Source organism: Equus quagga, chromosome 4 (genome assembly GCF_021613505.1).
Source record: "Equus quagga isolate Etosha38 chromosome 4, UCLA_HA_Equagga_1.0, whole genome shotgun sequence".
Classification (NCBI taxonomy): domain Eukaryota; kingdom Metazoa; phylum Chordata; class Mammalia; order Perissodactyla; family Equidae; genus Equus; species Equus quagga.
Window position 1 is genome coordinate 36,570,708 of NC_060270.1, and position 26,595 is coordinate 36,597,302.

At 38.0% G+C, this 26,595-nt stretch overlaps 1 protein-coding gene across 2 annotated transcripts in view; it reads left to right on the forward strand.

Moving 5' to 3' along the window:
* The first annotated feature begins 363 nt into the window (after positions 1-363).
* The window catches only part of EHHADH (enoyl-CoA hydratase and 3-hydroxyacyl CoA dehydrogenase), a 42,804-nt gene continuing 16,572 nt past the window's right edge, over positions 364-26,595 (forward strand). Inside the window, exons 1-5 of one of the 2 annotated variants that reach the window (XM_046659462.1) lie at positions 364-516; positions 5,044-5,147; positions 9,991-10,163; positions 13,890-14,001; positions 22,702-22,806. In XM_046659462.1, the coding sequence (XP_046515418.1) occupies positions 443-516; positions 5,044-5,147; positions 9,991-10,163; positions 13,890-14,001; positions 22,702-22,806 (568 nt within the window). In that variant the 5' untranslated portion in view covers positions 364-442. The remainder of the gene's footprint in view (positions 517-5,043; positions 5,148-9,990; positions 10,164-13,889; positions 14,002-22,701; positions 22,807-26,595) is intronic. The other variant, XM_046659463.1, reaches the window with a different exon arrangement.

Here is a 26,595-nt window from a genome sequence, read left to right on the forward strand (position 1 = left end):
CATAATTGTCAGGACCTAAGATGTCTGTCCCTGTTAAGAAGCATCATGAAGATGAAAACTGTAATGAGGACAGCCCCACCAACTTAGCGAACCTAGACCTTGTGCAGGGGAGCCAGCCCCCTGGGCCAGGCCGTTACAAACCTCGACTTGCTGGTAGTTCCACCCATTTTCCATCGTCCTCCCTGATCTACTTTGTGATGGGAGCCAATAAAGAGAAAGAGACCAACCACAAGGGTTTGAAGAGCGCGGGGCTAGGGTCCGGGGAAGGAGGAGGGCTGCGTCGGAGGATGGGCGGAGGTACCCGGGAGCCGTGGGGCAGGGGGAGGCGGCGCCGGGCTCGCATTGGCTCAGGGGGCGCCCTCCCTCGCGGCACCGGTCCAGCGCGCCGAGAAAAGGGATATCGCCCCGTGGCGGCAGCCGGGCGCGAATTCGGCGAGGAATCATGGCTGAGTATACGCGGCTGCAGAACCGCCTGGCGATGATCCGCCTCCGAAACCCCCCGGTCAACGCGATCAGGTAACGGGCTCGGTGGCCTCCAGCCCGGGGACGGCAGAGTCTTATCCACCTGCTGCCGTGGAGGCTTTGACTCCCCAGCCCCCTGCTTTAAATGGAGAGGGCACTAACGCGGGTTGAACAACGGCGTATACCAGGGCCTTTTACGGTGGCTGGTTTGGTAATGTTCTCAGAGAACTCTCATTCCCGCTTCACTGGTAAGAAACCGAGGCTGAGAGGCAGACAGAGGGCTACGAAGTGAGGGTGCTGGGCTTGGACCGGGTCTGACCGTGCCTTCCAACTTTGACTTCCCACGCGTACTTTATGTTCCAAGGGTCTTAGTGCAATGGCTGTCTGGACCTTGATCCCTCACTTGCCAACTTGGAGTCCAGGCCACCCTTGCAATGTGTAACTAAAAGCTTTAGGAATCGGACAATAAAGTGACTTCAAGTTCTTAAAAATAAATTAAAGTCCCCATTAATGCCAACACAGTGAGTAAAGGAGAACTGTGTCCTGGCCCAGAAATGCAAAGTTGTGTCTCCTGGTCTGTTCTAAACCTCAGGGCCTTAGTGCTTCAGTGGAAGATCCGTGTCAGAGTAAGTCTATTGAATAGCTTTTTCTGAAAAACTGCTGTGCATTTTATCTTCTGTTTTATCGTAGAGTACCTTCCTTGTTAAATTCTCCAACCCAGATTTGTGAAATGCACTTACAGCATTACTTTTAAAAGTGAGATTAATGCTGCTTTTTTGAAAATTAATGAAGTTATTACATAGGTTTGGTTCTTCTGTATCTCCAAAAAAAGTATGGTGATACATCAGCCTAGGAGAGAGCCACCCCTCCGTAGGGAGTAGGATTAGCAGAAATTATAATTTACAAAGAATATGTAAAGTACAGAGAGAAAGACCTTTGGTCAAAATTCTTATTGCCTGCTGCTGGAGTGAAAAGAGATTGGAATGAGGAGACCTTCTAATTTTAACTAATTTTTGTCGTACTGTCATCAGATTTGATCATATCATTAGTATTAATATAATTCTTATTTTTGATATGAATTATTACATTTAATAATACAAAAATATGCAGGAGTAAAATCACACAAGGATGATATACTTGCCTACTTGCCATTCTCAGAAAAAAGCAAAATATCTATTATTTTGGTTTTGCCAAAGAAAAACATAAGTAATATGATTACATGTCAATTTTAGACTTGTCTGTATTCTAATTAGAATTGCTAGATATTAGGACTCTGCCTCAGCCTCTGCTCACAATGGGAAACCGTGCCCATCAAGCCTTGGGGGGAAAAAAGGTCCACAGTCTAATACCCATAACTAGGAATATTTTTCTCATGAATATTTTAAATGTTTCTGGTTTTTAACCTGCCCCCCTCCTCCCTGGAGAAATGTTAGTATCTACCTGATAAAGTTGTTGCAAGGTTTAAATGTGTTGGAGGGGAATGGGCGAAATGGCTGAAGGGGGTCAGCTGTATGGTGATGGATGGGAACTAGGCTTGTGGTGGTGAGCACTTTGCAGTGTATACAGATGTCGAATTATGAAGCTGTACACCTGAAACTTATACGGTAAAAATAAATAAATGAATGAATAAATAAATGTGTTGGAGGTTATAAACAGGCATTTAACAGGTGTTAGCTATCGTGATTTTTATTAGTCAGAGGCCTGTTATAAGCCCCTACCCGTAGGCCCTGCTGCTCAGGATTCATTTCAGCTTCATTAAGGTTTTCTCCACTTAGAAATAAATACTTTACTGCCCTTTTCCATCTGTCTTCTTCTGAACTTACATTTTAGGTAGAGGTATACATGCCAGCATGTTATCAAGTTTAACAGGTTCCCTTTTTTTATGCTTTATATTTTTCTTTACTTTTTCTTCCTTTTCTCCTTCCTATTTCTAATTTTATGTGGGAAATTATCTCTTCCTAGCTCACTGAGAGATTCTTATTTGGATACGTTTTGGCCCAAATAGTTTAAATCCTTCTTTGCTAGTTTAGCCAGCCATGTTTCCTTACATTCCGATGAATGCCAACCCTCTGTGAGTATAGACCATGCCTGATTACTAAGCCTGTCTCTCAGAACAATGGCTTTCACACTTTTTTTTTCCATAATCCACACAAAAGTCCCATGTTTTACATAGCAACCTAAGACACACACATACAAATATATAACTGAAACAAAGTTTTGCCAGACAAAACTTATCATATATGTTATGTAGTTTAATATATTCTGTTTTCTCTTCTGTTTTTCTTCTATTTTAAAAAAATGCTGGTCACAGCCACAAAGTTGATTTGACGACCTTTGGTTTAAAAAAAGCCCTAAAAATAACAGACTTCCTACAATCACAAAAGCAAAAGAGTTTTGGTCAGCACTCATGGAATGTTATCTACTCCAGACTCGACTTCTCCGTACCTGCAATATTAAGGGGAGAAAATAATTTCTTGACCCCTGTGACCTTGACGTTTCTCCTAGGCTGTGGTCCCTTTCAGCCGGCGTGAATCTAGTAAAGCTGTATCTGTTACAGCCATCTTCATTTTTCTTTATTTCTCGTGTTTGATTTTGCAAAATTAAAAGAACATAAGAAATGAAAGAGTAGGGGTTGGTTGAAATGGGAAAAGCCAGCCTGTTTTTTTCAGGGGCACTGTTTGAGTTCATTTTGGCTAATTTTGCAGCCATCATTTACCCAGAAGGAAATATGTGCCTTTTGTTGTTTTTTTGTTTTGTTTTGTTTTTCTTTTTTTTGTTTTTGTTTTTGTTTTTTTCCTCCCCAAAGCCCCAGTACATGGTTGTATACCCTGTGTAAGTTGTTCTGGTTCTTGGATGTGAGCTGCTGCCACAGCATGGCAACTGATGGACAGTGGTGTGGTTCTGCGACTGAGAAGCGAACCAGGCCGCTGGAGCAGTGAGCACTGACCTTTAACCACCAGGCCATCAGGGCTGGCTCAAATATGTGCCTTTTGGACTTCTCAGTATTGTGGGTGGTTCACAATCTGTTTTTCATTAACGAATTTGGTTTCTAACCAATCAAAGGCAAGAGGTTTTGTTTGATTTCCTCTAGGTTAAATGGTGAAAAGTAATTAGGTGAAGGGGAATTATCATATACAAGGGCCACTATCTCCTTTATTCCCTGAGGGTTTAACTCACAGTTGCTGGTCTGAACAATATGGCTTTTATAGAAGTTTGCTGTTGTTTTCAGATTTTTTTTTTCACTGTATACTAAAGAACAGACGTTTTACCCAAAATACTGAGAATTCTAAGGCAAAACTGATTGAACTCTCGTTCTATCATTTTTCTTTAAGCAATTTCTCACCGCTTTTCCTAGGTTCTCCTCTTTCACCGTCCTTCAGCACTTATTGAACCCCTGCTTCTTGACAAATTCTCTTCTCTTGGTCTTTGTGATTTGGGTTCCATTGGAGCTGAATCACTCTACTGAGCCTCTCCCATTTCCTAAATGAGGGTGTATCCAGAGCATCTACCCTCAGTGCTCTTTTCTTTGGCAGACTCATTCAATCTTGGCTTTAACTATCTCCTCTGTGGATGACTCCCTTATCTACTGAAACTTGGCAAAATCTACTACATGCCCTTTCTCACCCAGACCTTGCCTTCACCTCCCAAATTAGTTAGGACTAGCTTTATATGCCAGTGACAGAACACTCAAAATAATAGTAGATTAAACAAGAAAACATTGATTTCTGTCACAGCAGTGTCCTGGAATGGTATGGCTACTCCACAATCATCAGGGACCCCAATTCCATATCTTTTGCTCTGCCATTCTCAATACACGACTTGCACCTCTTGGTCCATAATGGCTGCTCCTGATCTAGTCATCACATCTGCCTTCCTGCCAGAGTAGAGAGGAAAGAAAAAGAGAAATTATACCCAATCCTATAAGGACTGTTCCCAAAAGTTGCACATACTAAATCTACTTCCATCCCATCGTCCAGAACTTAATGCCGCGGCTGATCTTACTGCAAACCAGGCTGAGAAGTGTAGTCTTTATTTTGGGCAGCAAGGTGTCCAGCTAAATCCCAGCTGTTTAATACTTTGAAGAAGGTGGAGGAGGGGTGGCTATTGGACATAACTTACAGCCTCTGCCACATCTCTTAGACTGTTTCTTTTAGATTGTTTCGTTTTCTTATTTGCTAATATAACAAATTGATTTTCCCTCTCTGAACTTCCACATCACTTTCTTTGTACCTTTATTACAAGTAGCGCTTATCTTAGAAGGACACTTTGTTCTTCTTAGAATGTTTTAAACTCCTTGCACTGCACACAGAAGCTGTATAATAATTTTAAAATTGATTAGTGCTGAATCTAAGTGGTCAAAGTTACAGCAGAGTGCAGGAAAATAATATTTAAAAACAATTTTCATTTAATCAGCCCAGTGCTTAATTCACAGTAGACACATATATTATTTTGTTGAAGAAATCAGTGAAAGCTTAATGATAAGTATCTAGGGTTTTTACCCATCATGTATGTGTTTAATTTTTCATTGCTAGAAGGGAAATTTAATTCTGACTAATGCTCCATCTAGTTTTTTCCTTATAGTGTGGCTGTACTCCGTGGAATACAAGAGGGACTGCGGAAAGCTCTAACAGACCATACAGTAAAAGCCATTGTGCTTTGTGGAGCAGATGGCTATTTCTCTGCAGGTAACCAGTGTCTGACCCTCTCCCACTCTCTCTGGAATCCACAGACAGATCGATAGTGCATTAGCTGTCCCTGAGGATAATACCAGACTGTGGGTGATGGATATGGGAGACTTGGATGGGAATGAGAAACATTGTGGAGAAAGAGACAGGAGTCACAGGAGAAACCCAGAGAAGGTTCTGACCTCCCTCTCTTTCCTATGGGATTGGGCCTTTGGAGGACATTTAGTTTCAGGCTTGATGGCTATGACACCTGCTAGGATACACCTACTGGTACATACCTGCTCTGCATATGTCTCCACCTATGTGAGCTTGGGCAAGTCCCTTTAACCTCCTGAATCTTAATTTCCGTCTATATAAAGAAGATAGAGTAATTTCTATCTTAATGGGTTTTTGTGAGATTAAATGAGACAACATATCTGGAAGCCCCTAGTACAGTGCCTGTGTGCAGAAGATGTTCAATAAGTGTTATTTTTTAATTTCACACGGGGTCTTGAAATGGAATTCATTTTTCTTCTGGTAGTTACCCATCTCAGTGACCATGGCACTCTTATTGGGTTATTGTGTGAAGACGTAAAAATATTGACAAAATATGGCAAAAGTATCTGAAAATGGTGATTTATTCAGTCGTATTTGTGCCGCCTTTTCCTTTTTTCCCAAATGAATATCTTATACTTTTTGAAGAAAGTCACATCGATATGAGGGCCTATATATTCTTACTGTAGCCAGAGGAATTTAATGTATGTTAATGGTAGCCTGAGAAGAAATAGATATTGGAATAATGACAATAAATAAGTATAATAAATAAGTATAAAAATGTTAATCATTATATTTATCTTGCCTGCTATGTACAAGTACTGTGTGGGTGGTTTATTTATTAATAATGAAAATGATAGTAGTTTTATACAAATTCTGTTTTAATCCTTGGTAAACCCTACAATCTCCATTTACAGATGAGAAGGCTGAGCCTGAGAGTGATTAAAATAATGTGCCAAACATTAACCAGCTATTAAATGGCTTATTCACTGTTTGAAAACCTAAGGTTGGGAGCCCAAGGTGGTATCTTTGAGGCATGAAGAGAGAGATCAGAATTATGGAGAACTTCATATTTCTTTGTAAGAAAGGAGGTAGGAGAGAAGGAAGTTAGAGTTCAGGGGCAGAAAAAATTATTTTCCTAGAAAAGCATTAGGGATTATCAGACTTGACTTAATGGACTTATATAGAACAGCGGACCCAACAATTGGAAAATATATATTCTTCTCAAATCTGCAACATTTACAAAAGTTGACCAGATCCTGGAACATGAAAGCTTGTCTCAATAAATTTCATTTAGAGTATGTTCTCTGACGACAATCCAGTTAAACTGCATATATATATATATATATATATATATAATATATATATAACTTGAGGGATACATCTAAAGCAAAACTTGGCAGGAAATTTATAACCTTAAAGGTATATATCAGAGAAGAAAAAACACTGAAACATAATGAGCTAAGCATCTGTATCAAGGAATTAACAAAACATACAGTAAAATAGACCCAAACGAAGTAAAAGGAAGGAGATACTGGGAGAAATTAATAAGATGGAAAACAAATATGAAGCAAAAACAATGTCAAAAGTTAGTTCTTTGAAAGACTAATAAAATTGACACCTTTGGAAAGATTGATCAAGAAAGAAAGAGAAGGCACAAACAAATGTATGTGAGGACTAACGAAAGGGATATGACTGCAGATGCTATAGCCATTTAAAAAGATAATGAAGATATTATGAACAAGTAGAAAAATTTAGCCTATCAAAGTTGACTCAAAAAGAAACAGAAAACCATTAAAGAAATTGAATCAGTAATTAAAAGAAAATCTCAGAAAGTAAATTCCAGCCCCAGATGACTTCACTGGCAAGCTCTAACTGAAAAGTCAAGCAAAATATTATTCTAATTTTACACAAACGTTTTAGAGAATAAAAAAGAGGGAACACTTCCTGTATTCGTTTCCTGGGGCTGCTGTAACACATGACCACAAACGGGCTGACTTAAAACCACAGATATTTATTCTCTCCCAGTTCTGGAGGCTGGAAGTTCGAAATCCAGATATCTGAAGGTCATTCTTCCTCCAAAGGCTCTGGAGAAGAATCCTTCCTTGCCCCTTCTAGCTTCTGTGGTTTCTGGCAATCCTTGGCATCCCTTGGCTTTTTGCTGCATCACTCCCGTCTCTGCCTGAGTCTTCCAGTGGCCTTCTCCCCTGATCTTATATAGATCTTATATAGATCTTACATAGATCTTACATAGATCTTACATAGATCTTATATAGATCCACCCTCATCCAGTATGACCTCATCTTTACCTGATTACATGTGCAAAGACCCTATTTCCAAATAAGGTTGTATGTATAGGTTCCAAGTGGACACCATTCAACCCAGTCCACTTCCCAACTCATTTTGTGAAGCTAACATAACCTTCATACCAACTCCTACCTGTCAAGGATGGTGTGAAAAAGCAAAATTACAGGCCAGTTTCATTCATAAACATAGATATAAAAATCTCAAACAGTATATTATAAAATTGAATCTAACAATAATTAAAAAGTATAATACATCACTTTTATCCCAGAAATACCAGATTGGTTAAACATTAGAACATCAAAGGTAACTCATCCTATTAAACAATTAAAGGAGAAAAGTCATATGATTATTCCAAGAGATGCAGAAAAACACTTGATAACATTTGACACACATTAAAGATAAAAATTTTTAGTACACTAGGTACAGGAAGGAAATGTCTTAATCAAGCAGAAGATATCTATTTTTAAAAAACTCCAGCAGGGGCCAGCACCATGGCATAGTGGTTAAGTTTGGTGTGCTCTGCTTCGGTGGCCCAGGTTCACCCATTCAGATCCTGGGCATGGACGTACACCACTTGACAGCCATGCTATGGCCGTGACCCACATACAAAATGAAGGAAAGCAAAACAAGAGGAAGATTGGCAACAGATGTTAGCTCAGGACTAATCTTCCTCAAATCAAAACAAACCTACAGCAAACATCAAACAAAATGGTAAATTAAAAGCTTTCCTTATGGGAAAGGAGCAAGACAAGGCTGCCTGCTGTCACCATTTGTATTTGACATCGTATTCTAGGCCCTGGCCAGCCCAGTAAAACTAGAAAAAGAAATAAAAGGTATAAGGATTGGAAAGGAGGAAACAAAACTTCATTATTCAGAAGATATGAGTGTTCGTAGAAAAATCAAGATAGAAAATTGTTAGAATTAACAAGAGGATTTTGCAATTTTTCTGGATATAAAATCTATATCCAAAAATTATTTGCATTTCTATATGCCAGAAATAAAGTTAAAAATGAAATCTGAATACCTTTGTCTGTGCCTTGGTTTCTGTAAAATTGAGATAATAGTAATATGTTGAGAGTAGAAGAATGTAGTATAACGTTTAAGACTGTGGGCTGCACAGTCAAACTGCCTGAGTTCAAATCCTTATTCTACCAGTTGCTAGTCATATGTCTGATCTAGTCACTTAACATGTCAAAGCCTTAACTTTCTTACCTGTAAAATGGGGATTGTTATATTACTTAACCTAGGTGTTAAGAAAATTAAATGAGACAGTGAATGAAACTACTTAGCACAGTACCTGATGTATTTATCCAATAAATGTTAATTGCTATTATTACATGAAAAATTATTGTAATCTAAAGTTATGGGAAAGATAGACCTGAGATTCAGACTGAAATTCATCTTGTTTTTTCTAGAACCAAAAGGAATCTAAAAAATAAATAACTCTATACTGGAGGGTGAAACATGATAGATTGGTGAGGAAAAAAAGCATAATCCTTGGATTGATGCTAGAAGAGGAGCAGGTAGCAAAAAGAAAAAAAAAACAAAAACAAAAGATGAGTAGATTGAACATGAAAAAATTACTTTAACTTTTTAACTTGTACCAAGCTTAATGTTTTCAAAGAATAGATAATGCTGTGGGGAAAAACTCACTACATATAATGTTATGTGAAAAAAGGGAAATATAAAAACTGATTTTACAGAATGCTCTCAATATTGTTAAAAGTATATCTTATAGTGAACTTTCATTTAATTCTCCCGTCAGTCATTTAAGATAGGTATTGAGACAAAAAGGTTAAATAACTTACTCAAGATCACAAAGCAATTTACATTTATCTATTGGGAAAAAAACTAAGAATTCATGAAAATGTTACATTGTTATCTCTGTGTGGTGATATTTGGGGTGATCTTTATGTTTTTTATAATTTTGTGTGTTTTTCAAATTTTCATAATGCATATGTTATTTTTATAATTAGGAAAAGCAATAAATGTTGTTACTTTTATTGCTCACAGAAAGTCTCTCACCAAAACATAATTCTAAGCTGGTTGAGTAACACCTAACTCAAAAATATGGATGAACTTTATCCTGAGATTTTATATTGTAATGACTCATGCACTTAACAAAACTGTGGATCTAGATTTCTGAGAATAGGGTTGGTGAGCAGCATCAGGCAAAGAATGAGAGGGGCTGACTCAGTCTCAGAATTTCTATTCCCCTTCTCTGAGCTTTTTAATTTTTCTAAAGGTAGAGTTGCTGTCTATCATAGGGAAAGACAGATTTTAGAAGATTACAGGATTCCTGGTAAAGATTTTTTTTGAGGATTTTCTCTCATATCGTTCTACATTTTCCAGGCTGTTTTTCCTTTACTGTGTCTCCAGCCAAAGGATGAAGTGTTTCATGGGCCCAAACAGACTCCCCAAGGGTTTTCTGGTACTTTATTATTATGTAACCAAGGCCAGGTCTTTTCTCAATTCTCTTTTTCCCTTGTCTTTGTGTCCTTAGGTTTTGATATCCGTGGCTTCAGTGCTCCTAGGATCTCTGACTTCACACTGGGAAGTTTAGTAGATGAATTACAGAGAAACAACAAGCCCGTGGTGGCCGCTATCCAAGGCTTTGCTTTAGGAGGGGGACTAGAGCTGGCCCTGGGCTGTCACTATAGGATTGCCCATGCAAAGGTAATAGCTGAGGCTCCCTATGGGGCTCCGTATGGGGAGCTTTTCTTTAGGGAAAACTCTAAATACAGTCATAAGCATCAGAGGTGGTAATTTTAAATGCGTAGCTTACTAGTTGACTACTCAGGTATTTCTACCACTGGTGTTCAGCTGTTATGTACCAGTACAGTAGTACTGGTGGTTGAAATGTTGAAATACGTCCATTCTGGTTGTAAATAACTGCTACCCTGAGCCCCTGACTGTCCTTTTGCTTCCCCTAACCCTAACTGTTGGGCCTCTCCATAATCCGCCAGCTAAAGGGAAACTCCTGGGTCAGCAGAGGGTCCCCAGGACTCCGCTCCAGTAACTGTGGCTCATGTTAGGTTCCACTGAGGCAAGCTCATGCAGTAAAAGGTATTAAATATTTTAACTATCACCCCTGAGTATGCAGACTTATTTAAATTTTCATTTCCTATTTCAAACACTTCAGTTTTGTGGTCCCTTATAATTATCAGTACCTAAGAAGACAAGTTTCTGTTGGAAAACAGTGCAAAACTAGTAAATGTATTTCTTTCTGGAAATAAATTTATTTGGGCTAATAGGCACATAGAATGAAGTCTGTGATACCCCAGTCTTCTAATGGTAACATTTTTGTAAGTAATATATTTTTCTAATTACAAAGATACTAGTCATCATTGTAATCAGACTGGAAAATGCAGGAAAGTATAAAGATGTAAACTAAAATCACCATAAACTTACAGTTCAGAAATCACCACTATTAACATTCTATTTTATTTCCTTCTGATCTTTTTCCCATGAAAGTTTTCTTCTTGCAGTTTTTTCCCTTTGCAATCTTATTTTGAAAAACTACATTTGAAATTTTGTTGTATTTCATTTACTTTATTTTTCATACTAATGTCATATTTAACCTATTATTAAATATTCTTTATCCATCCTGCCAATCTCTGCCTTTTAGAGAGTTTAATCTCTTTATGTTTAATGTAATTACTGATAAGGAAGGACTTCTGCCATTTTGCTATTTGTTTTCTATGTCTTATGTGTTTTTTTGTTTCTCCATTAATGCTTTCATTTGTATTAAATACATATTTTCTAGTCCCCTTTTAATTCTCTTGTTTCCTTTACTATATATTTTTGAGTTATTTTCTTAGTGGTGGTTGCCCTTTGGATTACAATTAACGTCTTAATTTATAACAATCTACTTCAGGTTAATGTCAACTTAATTTCAATAGTATACAGAAAATTCATCCCCATACAGTTCTGTTACCCACTTCCTTTATTGTCACAAATTATATCATTACACGCTGTATGTCCATCAACATAGATTTATAATTATTGCTTAATGAAGTGGTCTTTTAAATCAGATAACAAAGAAGAATTATAAAGAAAAAATTACATTAATACAGTCTTCTATATTTACCTATTTAGTTGCCGTGTACTATTGTTTTTTATTCCTTCATGTGGATTTGAGTTGCAGCCCTTTCATTTCAGCACGAACGATCTCTCTTAGGGCAGATCTGCTAGCAACAAATTCAGTTTTTGTTTATCTGGGAATGTCTTAATTTGCTTTCATTTTAAAAGGCTAGTTTTGCTGGATGTAGAATTTTTGTTTGACAATTTTTTTTCTTTCAGTCCTTTGAATATGTCATCCTACTGCTTTCTGGCCTCCGTGGTTTCTGATGAGAAATTTGCTGTTAATATTATTGTAAATATTCTTTAAAAATATCATTTTAAATGGCTGCATAATTTTCTGTCTTATAAATATACCATAATAATTTTAACCATTTCCCTATTTAGTTTTAATTTTTATCCAAGCTTATAAATAAAGACATATATCGTAAGCGCTCCTTTTTTTGTGTCCCTCTTACCATGACCTTTTGCACACTGAGTGCAGATTTAAATTACAAGTAATAATAAGTCTGGAGGTGGGGATGAACAGCGGTGGAAAATATGGTGATTGACTGTTAGGAAATCCTCCTGTGAGAAAGGCTCAAATATTCCAGGTATTTTGGAGCTGTTGGTGTCACAGTCTGGGTAAATGGCAATCTGTATTTAAGTACCATCCTCTTCCCATCCACATACCTGTAAAATGACTTAACAGAGCTTTAGACACTTTTAAATGGCCAGGAGAGGCGCACGATAAAGGACTTAAGCTCACCCTCTTGTCTAGACTGAGGTTGCTGTCTGACTTTCCTTTTTTTTTTTGAGGAAGATTAGCCCTGAGCTAACTACTGCCAATCCTCCTCTTTTTGCTGAGGAAGACTGGCCTTGAGCTAACATCCATGCCCATCTTCCTCTACTTTATATGTGGGACGCCTACCACAGCATGGCTTTTTGCCAAGCAATGCCATGTCCGCACCTGGGATCCAAACCAGTGAACGCCGAGCCACCAAGAAGCAGAATGTGCGAACTTAACCGCTGAGCCACTGGGCCAGCCCCATTCTTTTTTTTTTTATAGCAGCTTTATTGAGGTATAAATCATATACCATACATTTCACTCATTTAAAGTGTACAACCCAATGGTATATTAGTATATTTACAGAGTCATGTAACCATTACTACAGTTGATTTTAGGAGACTTTATCATCCCAAAATGAAACTTCGTACCCTTTAGGAATAATCCTCCATTTCTCCTCTCCCCTAATCCTAGGCAACCACTCTCTGTCTCTATGGATTTGCCTATTCTGGCCATTTCATTTAAATGGAATCATACAATATTTTATCTTTTATGACTGGCTTCTTTCACTTAGCATAATGTTTTCAAGGTTCACCATTCACCCATGTTTTAGAATGTATCAGTACTTTTTTTCTATAGCTGAATGATGTTCCCTTGTATGGATATACCACATTTTATTTATCCAGTCATCGGTTGATGGACATTTGGGTTGTTTTTCCTTTCTTAGCTTTTGTGAACAATGACACTATGAAAATTTGTGCACAAGTTTTGTTGTGGGCCTGTGTTTTCATTTCTCTTGGTTGTATACCCAGGAGTGGAATTGCTGGGTCATATAGTAACTCTATGTTTAACCTTTGAGGAATTGCCAAATTGTTTTCCAAAGTGGCTCCACCATTTTACATTCCAACTAACAATGTTTGAGGGTTTTGTATTTTCCACATCCTCTCTAACATTTGTTATTGTCTGTCTTTTTTATCATAGCCACCCTAGTGGATGTGAAGTGGTATCTTGTTATGGTTTTAATTTGCATTTCCCTGATGGCTAATGATATTATCTTTTCATATGCGTTTTTGGCCATTTGTATCTCTTTGCAGAAATATCTATTCAGATCCTTTGCCATTTTTTATTGGATTATTTGTCTTTTTATTATTGAGTTATAAAAATTCTTTGTATATTCTAGATATACGATTAGCAAATATTCTCTTCCATTTTATGGGTTGTCTTTTTACTTTCTTGGCTTCCTGGCTCTTTCAGGGTTCTGTAAAGCTGTTCCTGGACACTCTTATTTTTGTTGGCTGAGACAGGTCATAATAGAGTCAGAGAAAAAATATGTAAGAAGCTAGAGATGTGTTTCAACCTGAAGACTTAGGGACAGCACGGCTTTGTTTGAGTTGTTAATTAAAGGAGAGGGTCGGCGCTAATTAGCCTGATGGAAACTGTTACTAAATTCCATAAAACAATGTTTTTGAGAGTGTGGGAAATCCAGGGGAATGCTTGCCTTGACTCTGAACATATCATCTCATTTTAATGACCTTTATACCTTCAACCTTTGATAGGCTCAAGTGGGCTTACCGGAAGTCTCACTGGGACTCCTTCCCGGTGGTAGAGGAACCCAGCTTCTCCCCAGACTCATTGGAGTTCCCGCTGCACTTGACTTAATTACCTCAGGTCAGTACAAACCCTGCCAACAGCTGTCTAGATCAGTGTGAGGAACTGGACTAGATTTAGAAAAATCCTGGTTTGACTACTCCTTACGCATGGAATCTTCAGAGGATACTTTAACTTCTTTGACTTTCAATTTTCTCAGCTGTAACATGGAAAGAATACCTTCTCCGAGAGCTTCCCAAACGTTCCCAGGAAGATCAAATATGAGTGCTGTCTAAATGAAAGTGTATACAAAGCACAAATCCCATTTAGGATTTTATTATAGTTCACATGTCTATTCATAGACACTGGTCTTCGCATAGAAGGCATTATATTCAGATCCAATTTAGAAATTGTGATATAAACAAGAATTAAAACCAGAATTTCCGAGGAACGTTTTCAAGTTTTAGTGTGGAAATAGCTGTATTTTTCATTTCCAATGTATTAAGATATTAGCTACAAATAGAAGTTGTTCTGTTTCAATAGGGAATGTGAACAGGAGAACGATAGATAACATTTAGAGGCCCTGAATTTGCCAAATGCTGTAAGATGACATATAAAGAGATTTCCAGTTGGTAAGATTGGAAGAAAGAACATATTACAACTATTTACTCCAAACAGGTATAAATAATTATGAGACCTTGGATCAGTCACCTTACCTTTCGTGCCTTAATTTCCTCATAAATGTGGATAATAATAGTACCTACCAGATGCTTGTACAGTGTGGTAAAGTTAATAAGTGGATACATACAATATGCTCAGAACAGTCCCAAACATGGTAATAACTCCACAAGCGTTAGCTATGTAGTATTATTCCCATATCTGTCTTCTTTGTAAAGAGGAAGATTGAGTAAAAATAAGATGAAGATCTTGGTAACAGAATATATCCTGAAGAATGAACAATAAAAAGAGCACAAGCTTTAGAATCAAATACCTGAGTTTGAATCCCAGCTCTGCCACATTTAAACAATATGCCTGGTGCAAGTTAATTTTTGTTTATTCATCCGGCAACTATTGTTAATCTTCTCTCATATGCTGGGCCCTGTTCTAGGCATTGGGCTCATAGCCGTGAGCCAAACCCACAAAATACCCTGCCTTCATGGAGATTATATGGAGAAAACAACAGTGACAATAATCATCACTGTCATATTTCATCAGTTCAAAAATGCACAGTTTTTTCCACATCTTTGAAATCAGGATGCCTCTTATATTCATTGTGAGTCATGGTTTGATTGATTGCCAGTGTTTTTTCTTTCATAGTTTCTGTGAGTTGGGAATTTGGGAGGAGCTCAGTTGAGTTCTAGCTCAGGGTTTCTCATGAGGTTGCAGTCAAGATATCACCTGAGACGATAGTCATCTGAAAATTTGAGTGAGGCTGAAGGATCTACTTCTAAAATGGCTGACTTACATGGATGGCTAGTGGTACTGACTGGTGGCGGGAGGATTCATTACCTGTCCACAAGGACCTCCCCCTAGAGCTGCTTCACTGTCTTCACAACATGGTGGCTGGCTTCTTCTAGAGTGATCCAAGAGACAGCAAGGCAAAAGCTGCAATATCTTTTATGACCTAGCTTTGGAATCACACACCATCTTTCTGAACTATCCTATTGATGATACAGGTCTTCCCTATTCAACGTGGGAGGGGGCTTGAACTAAGAAGCTAAACCCGCTGGAGGTTGCTTTGGAGACCACCTACGACAACTGTATACTCACACATACGCCTCCCTATTATATAAGTAATATGTATAGTAGGTTAAATGGAGATCGGTGCTAAGAAGAAAACACAAATCATAAGGGGGAGTATAAAGTGGTAGGGATGAGGGTGGGTACTATGTTAGGTAGGGTAGCCAGGAACGGCTTTCCTACAAAATAACATTTGAGTAAAGACCTGAAGGAGGTGAGGAATCTTATTATGCCAATATCTGGAGGAAGATATTCTACACAGAGAAAATAGCAAATGCCAAGCCCTGAGGCAGGGGCAAACTTGGAAGGTTCGAAGAAAAGCAAGAAGGTCAATGTAGCTGGAGTGAAGTGAGTAAGAGGAAACGGAGTAGGGGATGAAGTCACATCACATAGGGCCTTGAAGATTATAGAAAGAACTTTGGCTTTTCTTCTGAATGAGGTAGAAAGGCATTGGAATATTTTGAGCAGAGGAGTAACATGCTGTCACTTAAGTTTTTTAAAAGATCACTCTGGCTGTTGAAAATATATTAATTAGAGGTAAGGGAAGAAATAGAAAGACTAGTTAGGAGGCTGCTATATAATAATTCAAGGGAGAGATGAGGGGAGCTTGGACCTGAGTGTTAGCAATGTAATTGGTAAGACATGGTCAAATTCTGGGTTTGTTTTGGAGGTAGAGCCAATAGGATTTTGTGACAGATCAGATGTGAAAGAAAGAGGAGAGTGAAGGATGATTCTAATGGCTTGAGCAGCTGGCAGGATGGTGCTATTACTGAGATGGGGAATCTCTGCTGGTAGAACAGGTTGTAGGGAGGGATCAAAAGAGCTCAGTTTTGGATGTGTTAATGATACTGAGCAATGGGCTCGCTCTGCTCACTGCGATCTGAGCCAATTAATCACAACGAGTTAGAGATCAAGAAAGGAAGTTTAATTAGATTAGTCGGCTAATTGGAAAATGGGTGACTAACATCTCAAAAGCTCATTTTCAAGGATCAGAATCTTGAGGCAGTTATATAGGGAAAATAGGCAGTAAGGAGGGAGTTTCCTTCAAGTATGATGGACTCCAGGGTCTTTTATTGTTCTATTTTATTGTTTTATTCTTCTGTTAGCTGTCATGGATACCTTGTAGGCGTGTTTCCTGCCTGTGGTCAGCCTGTTTCTGGAGAGAAACTCATAGAACAAGGTTTTAATTTATCAAGCTATTCGGGAGTACGTACTTAAATGGAAGCAATAAATCAGGAGAGTGTGTGAATTTTTTAGAGTACGTGCAGAGCAGTGACTAGTCACACAGAGGAAGGGCAGGGGCTATTTAGCAAAACACGATGGCCTCACTTTTGCTCACTTACATTAAGTTTGAGAGGCCTATCAGACATCCAAGTGGAGATATCAAGTAGACAGTTGGATAGACTGGCCTGGAGTTAGGGAGAGAGGTCTTCTGAACTCCTCTCAGTCTCCATTTTCTCATCAGTAAAACAACCGCATAGTTGTTTTAAGGAATAATGAAATTACATGACAAGCTTCTGTCATATAGAAGACATTTTATAAATGGTAACTGTGGTAATGACCCCCCAAAGATGTCCCTGTTTTAATCTCCAGAACCTGTGAATATGTTACCTTAAATTCAAAAGGGACTTTGCAGATATGGTTAAATTAAGGATCTTAAAATGGGAGATTATTCTGGATTTTCCAGGTGGGCCCAATTTATCACAAGGGTCCTTAGAAGAGGGAGGCAAGAGGTCAGAAAGGAGAGAAGATACTACGTGGCTGGCTTTGAAGAGGAAAAGGCCACAAGCCAAGAAATATAGGCAGCCCTTAGAGGCTGGAGAAGCCAAGGAAACAGATTCTCTCTTAGAGCCTCTAGAAGGAAGAATTCTACTGACCCATTTTAGACTTCTGACCTCTTAAACTAAGATAGTAAATGTGTGTTGTTTTGAGCTACTGTGTTTGTGGTAATTTGTCACAGCAGCCATAGGAAACTAATACAGTAACTATCCATAATGATGATATTAAGAATCTTGCATTGTGGTTTGGAAAAAAATATTTCCTGAGAAAGGATGCTAACAAAAATTGTTACTGAAAGTTGAAGATTCTCTGTTGATGTGAATGAGGAAAAAACACCAACGTTGTAGGAACTATCCCCATAGGAAATTAATAGGTAAATAGATTTAGATTAAATTAACAAGCAAATAGCTAACCTTTATTGATCGTCTGAAATCCGTAAGAGAGGAAATTATGGAGAGTGGAGTGATGACAACACCAACCACTGCTTCTCCACAATTCCCTTAAAGTGCTACCTGAAAATGACTGAATCTTTCCCAGTAACCACAAAAGATATGCTTGAGCACGTTGCAGTTCATTCCCTGATGTAGTCTGTGTAATCAAGGGACAAGAACCACAGTCCCCTGCTGCTCTTTCTGCTTGTATTTTCTAGGCCCTGTCCTCTTTGTTCACTGAACAGCACAGAATGTTTCTGCTCTATTCTTGCAGAGCTTTGTCCCAGCCCTGATGGGATTCTTTATGATCATTCATGGGGCAGGAATGCCCTCGGGCTCTAGACTTTGGTGAGATGCCTCGTACCACCCAGAAGGCTGGGGGAGAAGTTGGGGGTCCCTCTTTATCCTGCCTGCCTTTCACATTTAGGTCCAGGTGGGTTTTCTCTATGTTAGTCGAACAAGATGTTGAGGGTGAGTTTTAGTACCCAGGGCTCCCAGGCAGCAATAATAAATATTTACCAAGTATCATTCCATGACCAAAATAAACAAACAAACAAAAATCTTAAAACTAAACCCAAGGGGCCAGCCCGGTGATGCAGCGGTTAAGGTTGCATGTTCCACTTCTTGGCGGCCCAGGGTTCACCGGTTCACATCCCGGGTGCGGACATGGCACCGTTTGGCAAGCCATGCTGTGGCAGGTGTCCCACATATAAAGTAGAGGAAGATGGGCATGGATGTTAGCTCAGGGCCAGCCTTCCTCAGCAAAAAGAGGAGGATTGGCAGCAGTTAGCTCAGGGCTAATCTTCCTTAAAAAAAAAATTAAACTAAACCCAAAACCTAAAATCTGTGAAAATATTCTGTGATATAAGAAAAATGAAACATAAATATGAGTCTGCTGAAACAGATTAAAGAAAACAGAAATTTTAGAAAACTCACATTATTCTAAATTAGAAAAGAAAATATTTTATGTATTTTTAAAATAAGAATACCCTGTTTAAAATCAAAACATTAGCCAAATCCTTTCTTTTTGAAGCAACAAAAAGATGGCATGCTAGAAGAGAAAACTGAATCAGTAACATGGAGGATAAATGGAGACGTATTTATAGAATTCAGGAGAATTTAACAAAAAGATACATAAAATGTAAACGAAGGCAGCAGAGGTGGAAAGTATATAATAGAGGTCTCTGCTGTGAGTAATAAGAGCTCCCAAAGCATGAAGCCGAAAGGTGAGAAGCAATAACCAAAGGAGAAAATAGAACAAACTCTTCAGATATGAAATAGAATCAGATTATATTTGAGCAAGCATACTATTTTCCTGGAAGAACTCGTGAGGAGATATCAATGCTCTGATGTATTTTGGTAAAGATTTTAAACTTTCAGGAAATAGAATGCTACAAGCTTCCAAAGGATAAAAACAAAACACAACTAAAGGTTACTTTCGAAATAACTAAAATCACTTCAGTCACAAATAAATTCTAAATGTATGGAAAGTTCATATAGAAGGATGCTATACAGTCTTTAAAATGATAGTCTAAATCAGGAGTTCTTAAACTGTGGTCCAGGTATTCCTGGGTGTGCCTAAGATCACTATAGGGGGAGTCAATGAAGTCAGAACTATTTTCATAAAATGGCATATTACTTGCCTTTTCCACTCGTTCTCTCACAAGTGTACAGTGTAATTTTCTAGAGGTTATTGTATGCCATGTGATACCAGAACAGACCGAGTGCAGAAGCAGATATGAGAATCAGCTATCTTCTATTACTTGACATGAAAGAAATTTGCAAAAATATAAAACAATGATACTCATCTCTAAATTTTTAAAATTTTGAAAATATAGTTATTTTACATAAAAATGTATTTATGCTAACATGTAATAGGTTTATCATTGTTATCTTAAAGTGATTTAATAAAGAAAAATTTTTAAAGTTCTCAGTCTTAATTTATAATACAGTAAATATTGATAGGAATAATCCACATAAACAAAAGCTTTTTAGAGTCTTCCATAATTTTTAAGAGTGCAAAGAGTTCCTAAGATTAAAAAGTTTAAGAACTGTTAATTAAATTCACATTTTTGACACAGAAACTGCAATACAAAACTGTGTATACATGATCCAAATTAGAAAATAATCTGAGTCTATATGCATAAAAAATGCTTTTTTTTTCTTTTGGGGAGCGTGTTATAAATCCTATAAAGTAAGAAAAGGTAGTTAGAAAAACTAAAAGTAAGTTAACTTTCTTGTCTTCAATAAATAAAGTTAGCAATTGATTTAATTTACAATGATATGATAAGTACTCTTAAGAAGGTGAGCTGTTTTAAGTATCTAATGCAGAATTCATAAGAGGATGCTTACAATCCAACATACTACGTACAGAAATTCAAAGCACATGAGACAGTTCATTCTGCAAAAGATAAAATAGAAAGGAAGCAAAGAAGCATAAAACACAGGGGGAAATTATAATTGTGTGAAATGAGTCTGTAAATTCTGAGGTTTGCAAGAATTAAAGCATGTGGGGAAATACTGCGACATTTTGTGTCCCTGTTTTCAGCATTAAGTCTGAAAGGCAAAAGCATCGTGGGAGAAATCAGGAAGAAATCTGGCTTCTTTGACAAAAAGAAATGAAGTGAACTAGGATTGGCCTTTTCCAAAGCACTGCTGCTTATAGAAATATCACTATTTTTAACATGATGAAGAGAAGAGGTAAGAACAGTAAGAATATGATGGATTTTGATTTGCATAGAAAAGGTCACAGTCAATTAGGAGAAAGCTAACATTAGAATCATACACCTATCTTTTTAAGTAGTCTGTATAATTTTAGGGGGACTTTAAAATGACGTCTAGAAAGGGTTCCATGTAGAAAAATTTTTCTAAAGGTTGGAAAAGAAGCCATGAAGAAAATTGGAAAAAAATTGAGATTACTCAGCTTGGAGAAGAAGAGAAAGCTCAGCTTCATTTGCCCCCGGGGTCTCTAGGCATGGCTCTTATTGGAGTCTGTTGGACAGTGGTTGTCGTCTACACTGAGGGCAGCACAAGAAAAAACAAGTTTAAGTCTCAGCCTGAGGATTTGGCTTGGATGTACAGAGCCGTGTCTTTAGGTCCTTGAAACAGAATAAAAGTACCCGGCATCTCGTTGACTCTGTAAGAACACTAGTGGTACTCTTCCACTTTTGTGAAATCCAGGCCAGAAGAAATCATTACAGCTGAAGGAATTTTCAGTTCATCCTGTGGGTAGCTCACGGTTCTTGCTCAGTTGCCCCAAAGATCTTTTTAGTACTCAGGTTTCCATCTTCCATTTTGTATCCATTTGGTCCCCTAACCTGGGGAGGGTGATTCACTCACCCCTCACCCGTGATTTTATACACAGGAGACTTGACCTCTGAAGCCCCTCACCCACTCCCCACCGTCCTCACCCTGGGAGGAGATCTGGAAGCCTATTTTCAAAGGCACTTCCAGAAAACTGCCCAAATATTGCTGTTACAGAGTGACCCCTGCCAAAAAATCATTGAGCTGCTATCTGACCAAGAAAACTCATTTGTAGCTCTCTGAAGCACTAATAAGAACCAGGGGTGGAGGGTTTGTCTCAGAGATGGCATCTACCAACACAGTCCATAAAAGCAGTGAAGACTGTGAAATTGTTGCCGCAAAGACTTGATTTAATGATCGCTTTTCAGAAGGCAAGATGGTACTGGCAAGGAAGCAAGTAATGTATTGTTGTCTCCTTCTGTCTGACCCTGTGGTAAAGGATGCTTATATCCCTTAACCCCCTACTTCAGAATATGCAGACCAAATTACATATTTATACCTGGTGAAGAACTCAGGAGTGATGCTCATCAAATGTCTGTAACCCCCTAGAGCTGCCGTTCTATACTGGAGGCCTCCAGTGCCGCCACTGGACGCTAGATCCTCCTGGCAGCACTACTGGACACTAGATGCTTCTGGCGCCGCCACCACCAGACACGAGATGTCTCCACCTGTGAAAGGAGATTTGAGCTGTTGCTGCTGCCTAGTGTCACGACTCCAGGCTAAAAACTCTCAATAGAGCACTCTGTTTGCCAAGCTTGGGGTCACGGGCCACGCCGTAGCTGCCACAGGTCTGCAGGAACAATTGTCTGATCATCTCTGCTTCTTTTTTAGCTTCTGTAGTAGGAGGCAGGGCTCCAAAGCACATGCAATAGCGATTCCACAAACTAGGGAGGGGTTGACATACTGGGTAGCCAAAAAATGGTAGAAATACGCCCTGTTTGTCCTGTGTAATTTTGGTTACAACTTACGTAATGTCAACTTAATCACTAATTTTCTCCCTGTCTACTCAACTATATTTATGTTTGAGGACTTTCTTTTTTTTTTTTTTTGGTAATCAATGATAGCCTCTGGTAAATGTTCTTATAAGATAGATATTACTGCTACTGTTACCACCTCTATTACTATTATCAAAACCCAATCATCTCTTATATTTATATAGAGATTTATAATGTATAAAGTGCTTCTATAGAGATTTATAGAATATAAAGAAAATGTATTATTCTCACTTGATACTCAGAATTACTAAGGTAAGCATAATTATTGCTACTTACCATTGAGGAAATTGTGGTCCTGGTGCAGTTGCTCATCGTCACACAAACAGTAAAAGGTAGGGCTGGAGCGTGCATCCACGTTTTCCGGTTACCTCTGCAGTGATCTTTTTACTGCAACAGTCAGTGTGGTGCTGATTTATTTTGTTCAATAATAGGTGTTTATATCCAGGACAGATAATCTTCCCTACTAGAGAGAGTAATCCTTTTGCTTTAATCTCACATCCTTCCTTGACTTGTTTTGTTTTGTTTTGTTTCAGGAAGACGTATTTTGGCAGATGAAGCACTCACGCTGGGTATTCTAGATGAAATTGTGAACTCAGACCTGGTTGAAGAAGCAATCAAATTAGCCCAGAGAGTTTCCGGTAAGAAGATAATAATAAAAACAGCACAAGATTGGAAAAGCTAAATGTCTGTTTTAATAAGGAACTCCTGAAATGGTTTATGGTACATCCATGCGATGGAATATGATACACCTTTAAAATGTATGAGAAACTCTATGCATTGATATGTATGAATGCCACGATATCTTATTAAGTGAAAGAGCATCACTGTGTAGAGCGGTTTACTATTTGTGTAATAAGAAAGGGGGGATGGGAGCGAATGTTTATATGGGGAGAATGTATATACATAGCTATTTGTCTATGTATAAGGCATTTCTGTAAGGAGCCGTGAGAAATGGTTACTGGTTGCCTCTGGGTGTGGGGCTGGTCAGCCAAGGAAGCAGTTGGAAGGAAGTTTTTATTGTGTACTCTTCGTTACCTTATGTATTTTCTATTAAGAAGTATAATTAAAATGAAAACAAACAAGCAAACAAACATTTCAGCAAGTAGAAGCTAGGCTCTATAATTTACCACAATAAAGCCGTTGTTCTGTTTCGGTGAGCTATGTTTTTCACTGGTTTCTCACTGCATTGATTCGTGACATTTTTTTAAGAGTTCTTTGGAATGGTACTCCTGGAGTTTTTCTTTTCTTTTCTTTTCTTTTTTAAACTGATCCCTTTCACTTTATGGAGATTGGCAGCAAGATGGAGAGGGTTAAAGAGTGTCCGAAAAAATAATTGAGAGGAGTGACAGGGTGCAGGTAGAGCAGAGTGCCCATCTCCACGTGGTGGTAGGCAATGGCTCAGTGTCATTCAAAGGCATTCTTTTGAAATAGTCATTCTTTTGTTGATCCTGGCAGGGACCAAGCACTTCCCTGAAATAATCTTACTTTTTGTGGCTCTAGCCGGTTACTGTTTCAGTGCAATATTAAAAGCTTCAACTGGAGAGGCCAGGGATATGGGGAGAAAACCCTGGTGGCTTGTAAAGAGAATCAGCAAGCCTTTGCCCAAATGGGAATGAGTTTCCTGCTATGGTTCTCTGCCTTGCATACCATCTTCATCATGTTTTCATCACTGGTTTCGTGGTGCCTCCTGGGAGGGCTTGTTGTTAGAAGACACTTGGTTGGTAGACAGCAAAGGCTGTTTTTATTTGGAGGTCCCTAAGAGATCTTTTTGCTTTGGGCCTTAAGATAGACCCATATCTATCATTTATACCCATGGTTCTAGTTTGTAAAGAACTCAGTTTCAACAGAAAGTTCTTTTCCTTAACTGATTTCCCTAGATTTGTATTTGAGAGTTAAGTTACTAAAAGAGGTACATGAGGATCATGGTCTAATACATTTATAAAATGGTCTGTTTTAATTTTCAAAATTTATTTAACTTTTAAAATAAATTTTAAAGTTTTAAATATTTATTTTTTTAATTTATGAAAGCTATAAAATGGTCTATTCACTCTCAGCGACATTTCACAGTTTGTCCACTTGGTGGCATCCAAATATTGGGGAGAAATCATCTGCTTTAAAACTTGGAAATTCACCTGTTAACAGTAAAGAAAGGGTTCCAGACTTTGGACAATTATGTATAACTATTTTAAATTATAATCATGAAGCCTATGTATAAATATGTAAAATTGTGTATAAAATTGTCTGAAATATAAATTTACATATATTCTATAATCATAGCTACATAGAGTATGTATGAATACAGCCAAAATTTTAAAGGAAATATGCAAATATAAAAAGAAGTTAGATTTTCCCCAAAACTTTATAAATGATCTTTGCTTTTGTTTTGATTTTTTCCAGCTTTATTGAGGTATAATTTACACACAATAAAATTCACTCATTTTAAGTGTAGAGTTTGATAAATTTTTGTAATTGTTTACAGTTGTGTAACTACTGTCACAATCAAGATATAGTTCTGTCACCCTAAACAGTATTTTCACGCCTCTTTCCAGTAGATTCCCTCTCTTGCCCCTTGGTCACAATCACTGACTCACTTTCTCTTACTATAGTTTTGTTTTTTTAAAGTTTCATATAGATGGAATCACACATATAGTACGTAGTCTTTCGTGTTTGACTTCTTTCACTTAGCATTATGTTTTTGAGATTCATCCATGTTGTTTCATGTATTAATATTTCATTCTTTTTTATTATTGAATAGTACTCCATAGTATGGTTATACCCCAATTTGTTTATCCATTTCCCAGTCGATGAACATTTAGGTTGTTTCCACTTTGGGCCTACATAGATCTTTGTAGACATATTTCCCCTTACCTAAGAGTAGTATTGCTGGGTCATATAGTATGTGTAGGTGTAATTCTTAAGTGATTTTTAAACGATGATTAATGAAAAACCATCAGTGATTTGAAAGACACTAATTTTTGCCAAGCAAATTGGAAAAGATAGAAAAATAATATGGTGAGATTGAGCTCTTATTACACTGCTTCCAGTACATCCTCTCTGAGGACAGCTGGGCAATTATGTCTGGAGGCTTATTCATACCTTTTGACTTAGTATTTCGATTTTTAGGAATTTCTCATACAGAAACAATCACAGAAGTACACAAAGATTTGTGTACAGTGACACACACTGAAGCTTTATTTATTGTTGTAAAATATTAGAAACAACTCAAATATCTAATTTTAGGAGATTCGTTACATAAAAGATGATAGATCTCAATGAAGCAACCCCATTCAGTCACTAAAATTTCCTTTTTTAAGGGAAGTTGAAGAACCTGGAAAAATGCTTACATGTAATATTCACTTGAAAACAACCAGATAGGAAATTGCACAAATGTGCGTGTGTGCATGTGCCTGTGTGTGTCTTCAGATATATATTTGCATAAGGGAAAAAACTGTAAGGAGATATAACAAACTTTTAACAGTGGTTGTATTTGGGTGGTAGGTAATGAAGACTCTTGATTTTTTTTTTTTTTAAAGATTTTTTTAATTTTTTTCCTTTTTCTCCCCAAAGCCCCCTGGTACATAGTTGTGCATTCTTTGTTGTGGGTCCTTTTAGTTGTGGCATGTGGGACGCTGCCTCAGCGTGGTTTGATGAGCAGTGCCATGTCCGCGCCCAGGATACGAACCAACAAGACACTGGGCCGCCTGCAGCGGAGCGCGCGAACTTAACCACTCGGCCACGGGGCCAGCCCCCTCTTGATTTTTTAAAAAATGTTTCTCTTTTCCTAATATCTGAGTCATTACATTTGCCCAAAGGAAAAATGGGTGCCTGGCCAGTGTGAAGGGGTACCATCTGGTAGAGAAATGGGCCCAGGACTGGAAGTCAGGAGATCTGGATTATAGTCTTAACCTTAGCTATATGGACCTTAACAAAGCAGCTTTTGGAGCTTTATTTTCTTCATCAATAATAGGAAAAGCTTCAACAAAATTAGTTGGTGTCAAACCCTGTCCTGAGACCCTACAGGCTTCAGAGGTGGGCCTTTGGTTTTTGGTCCTTGCTACGACCTGAGCAGCTCTGCTGTGTCTCTTGGGATTTAGGGCTTAGAATCCCCTGGAAAACTCGGAGACTTTTACTATTTTTTTTGTTTGCTTTTTTTTAATGAGTTCTACTCTTCAGAATCCTATGATTTCTTGGTGCTGCTTTGTAATAGATAAATGCTTGAGATACAAGGTAGAGAAATAGGGCAGGTCAACCAAGAACTAGCTCAGAGACCCCACCTACATTTGCATTTATTATCTTACAAAAGGCATAGTTTAGGTAGGCTTATTTATTTTGCCTTTCATTTTCATTTGAGGTCTTGTGCTTTTCCTTTCTTTTTATGTTTCCCGTTTTCCTCTTCATTTTCTTTCATTGTTTGCTTTTATTTTTTT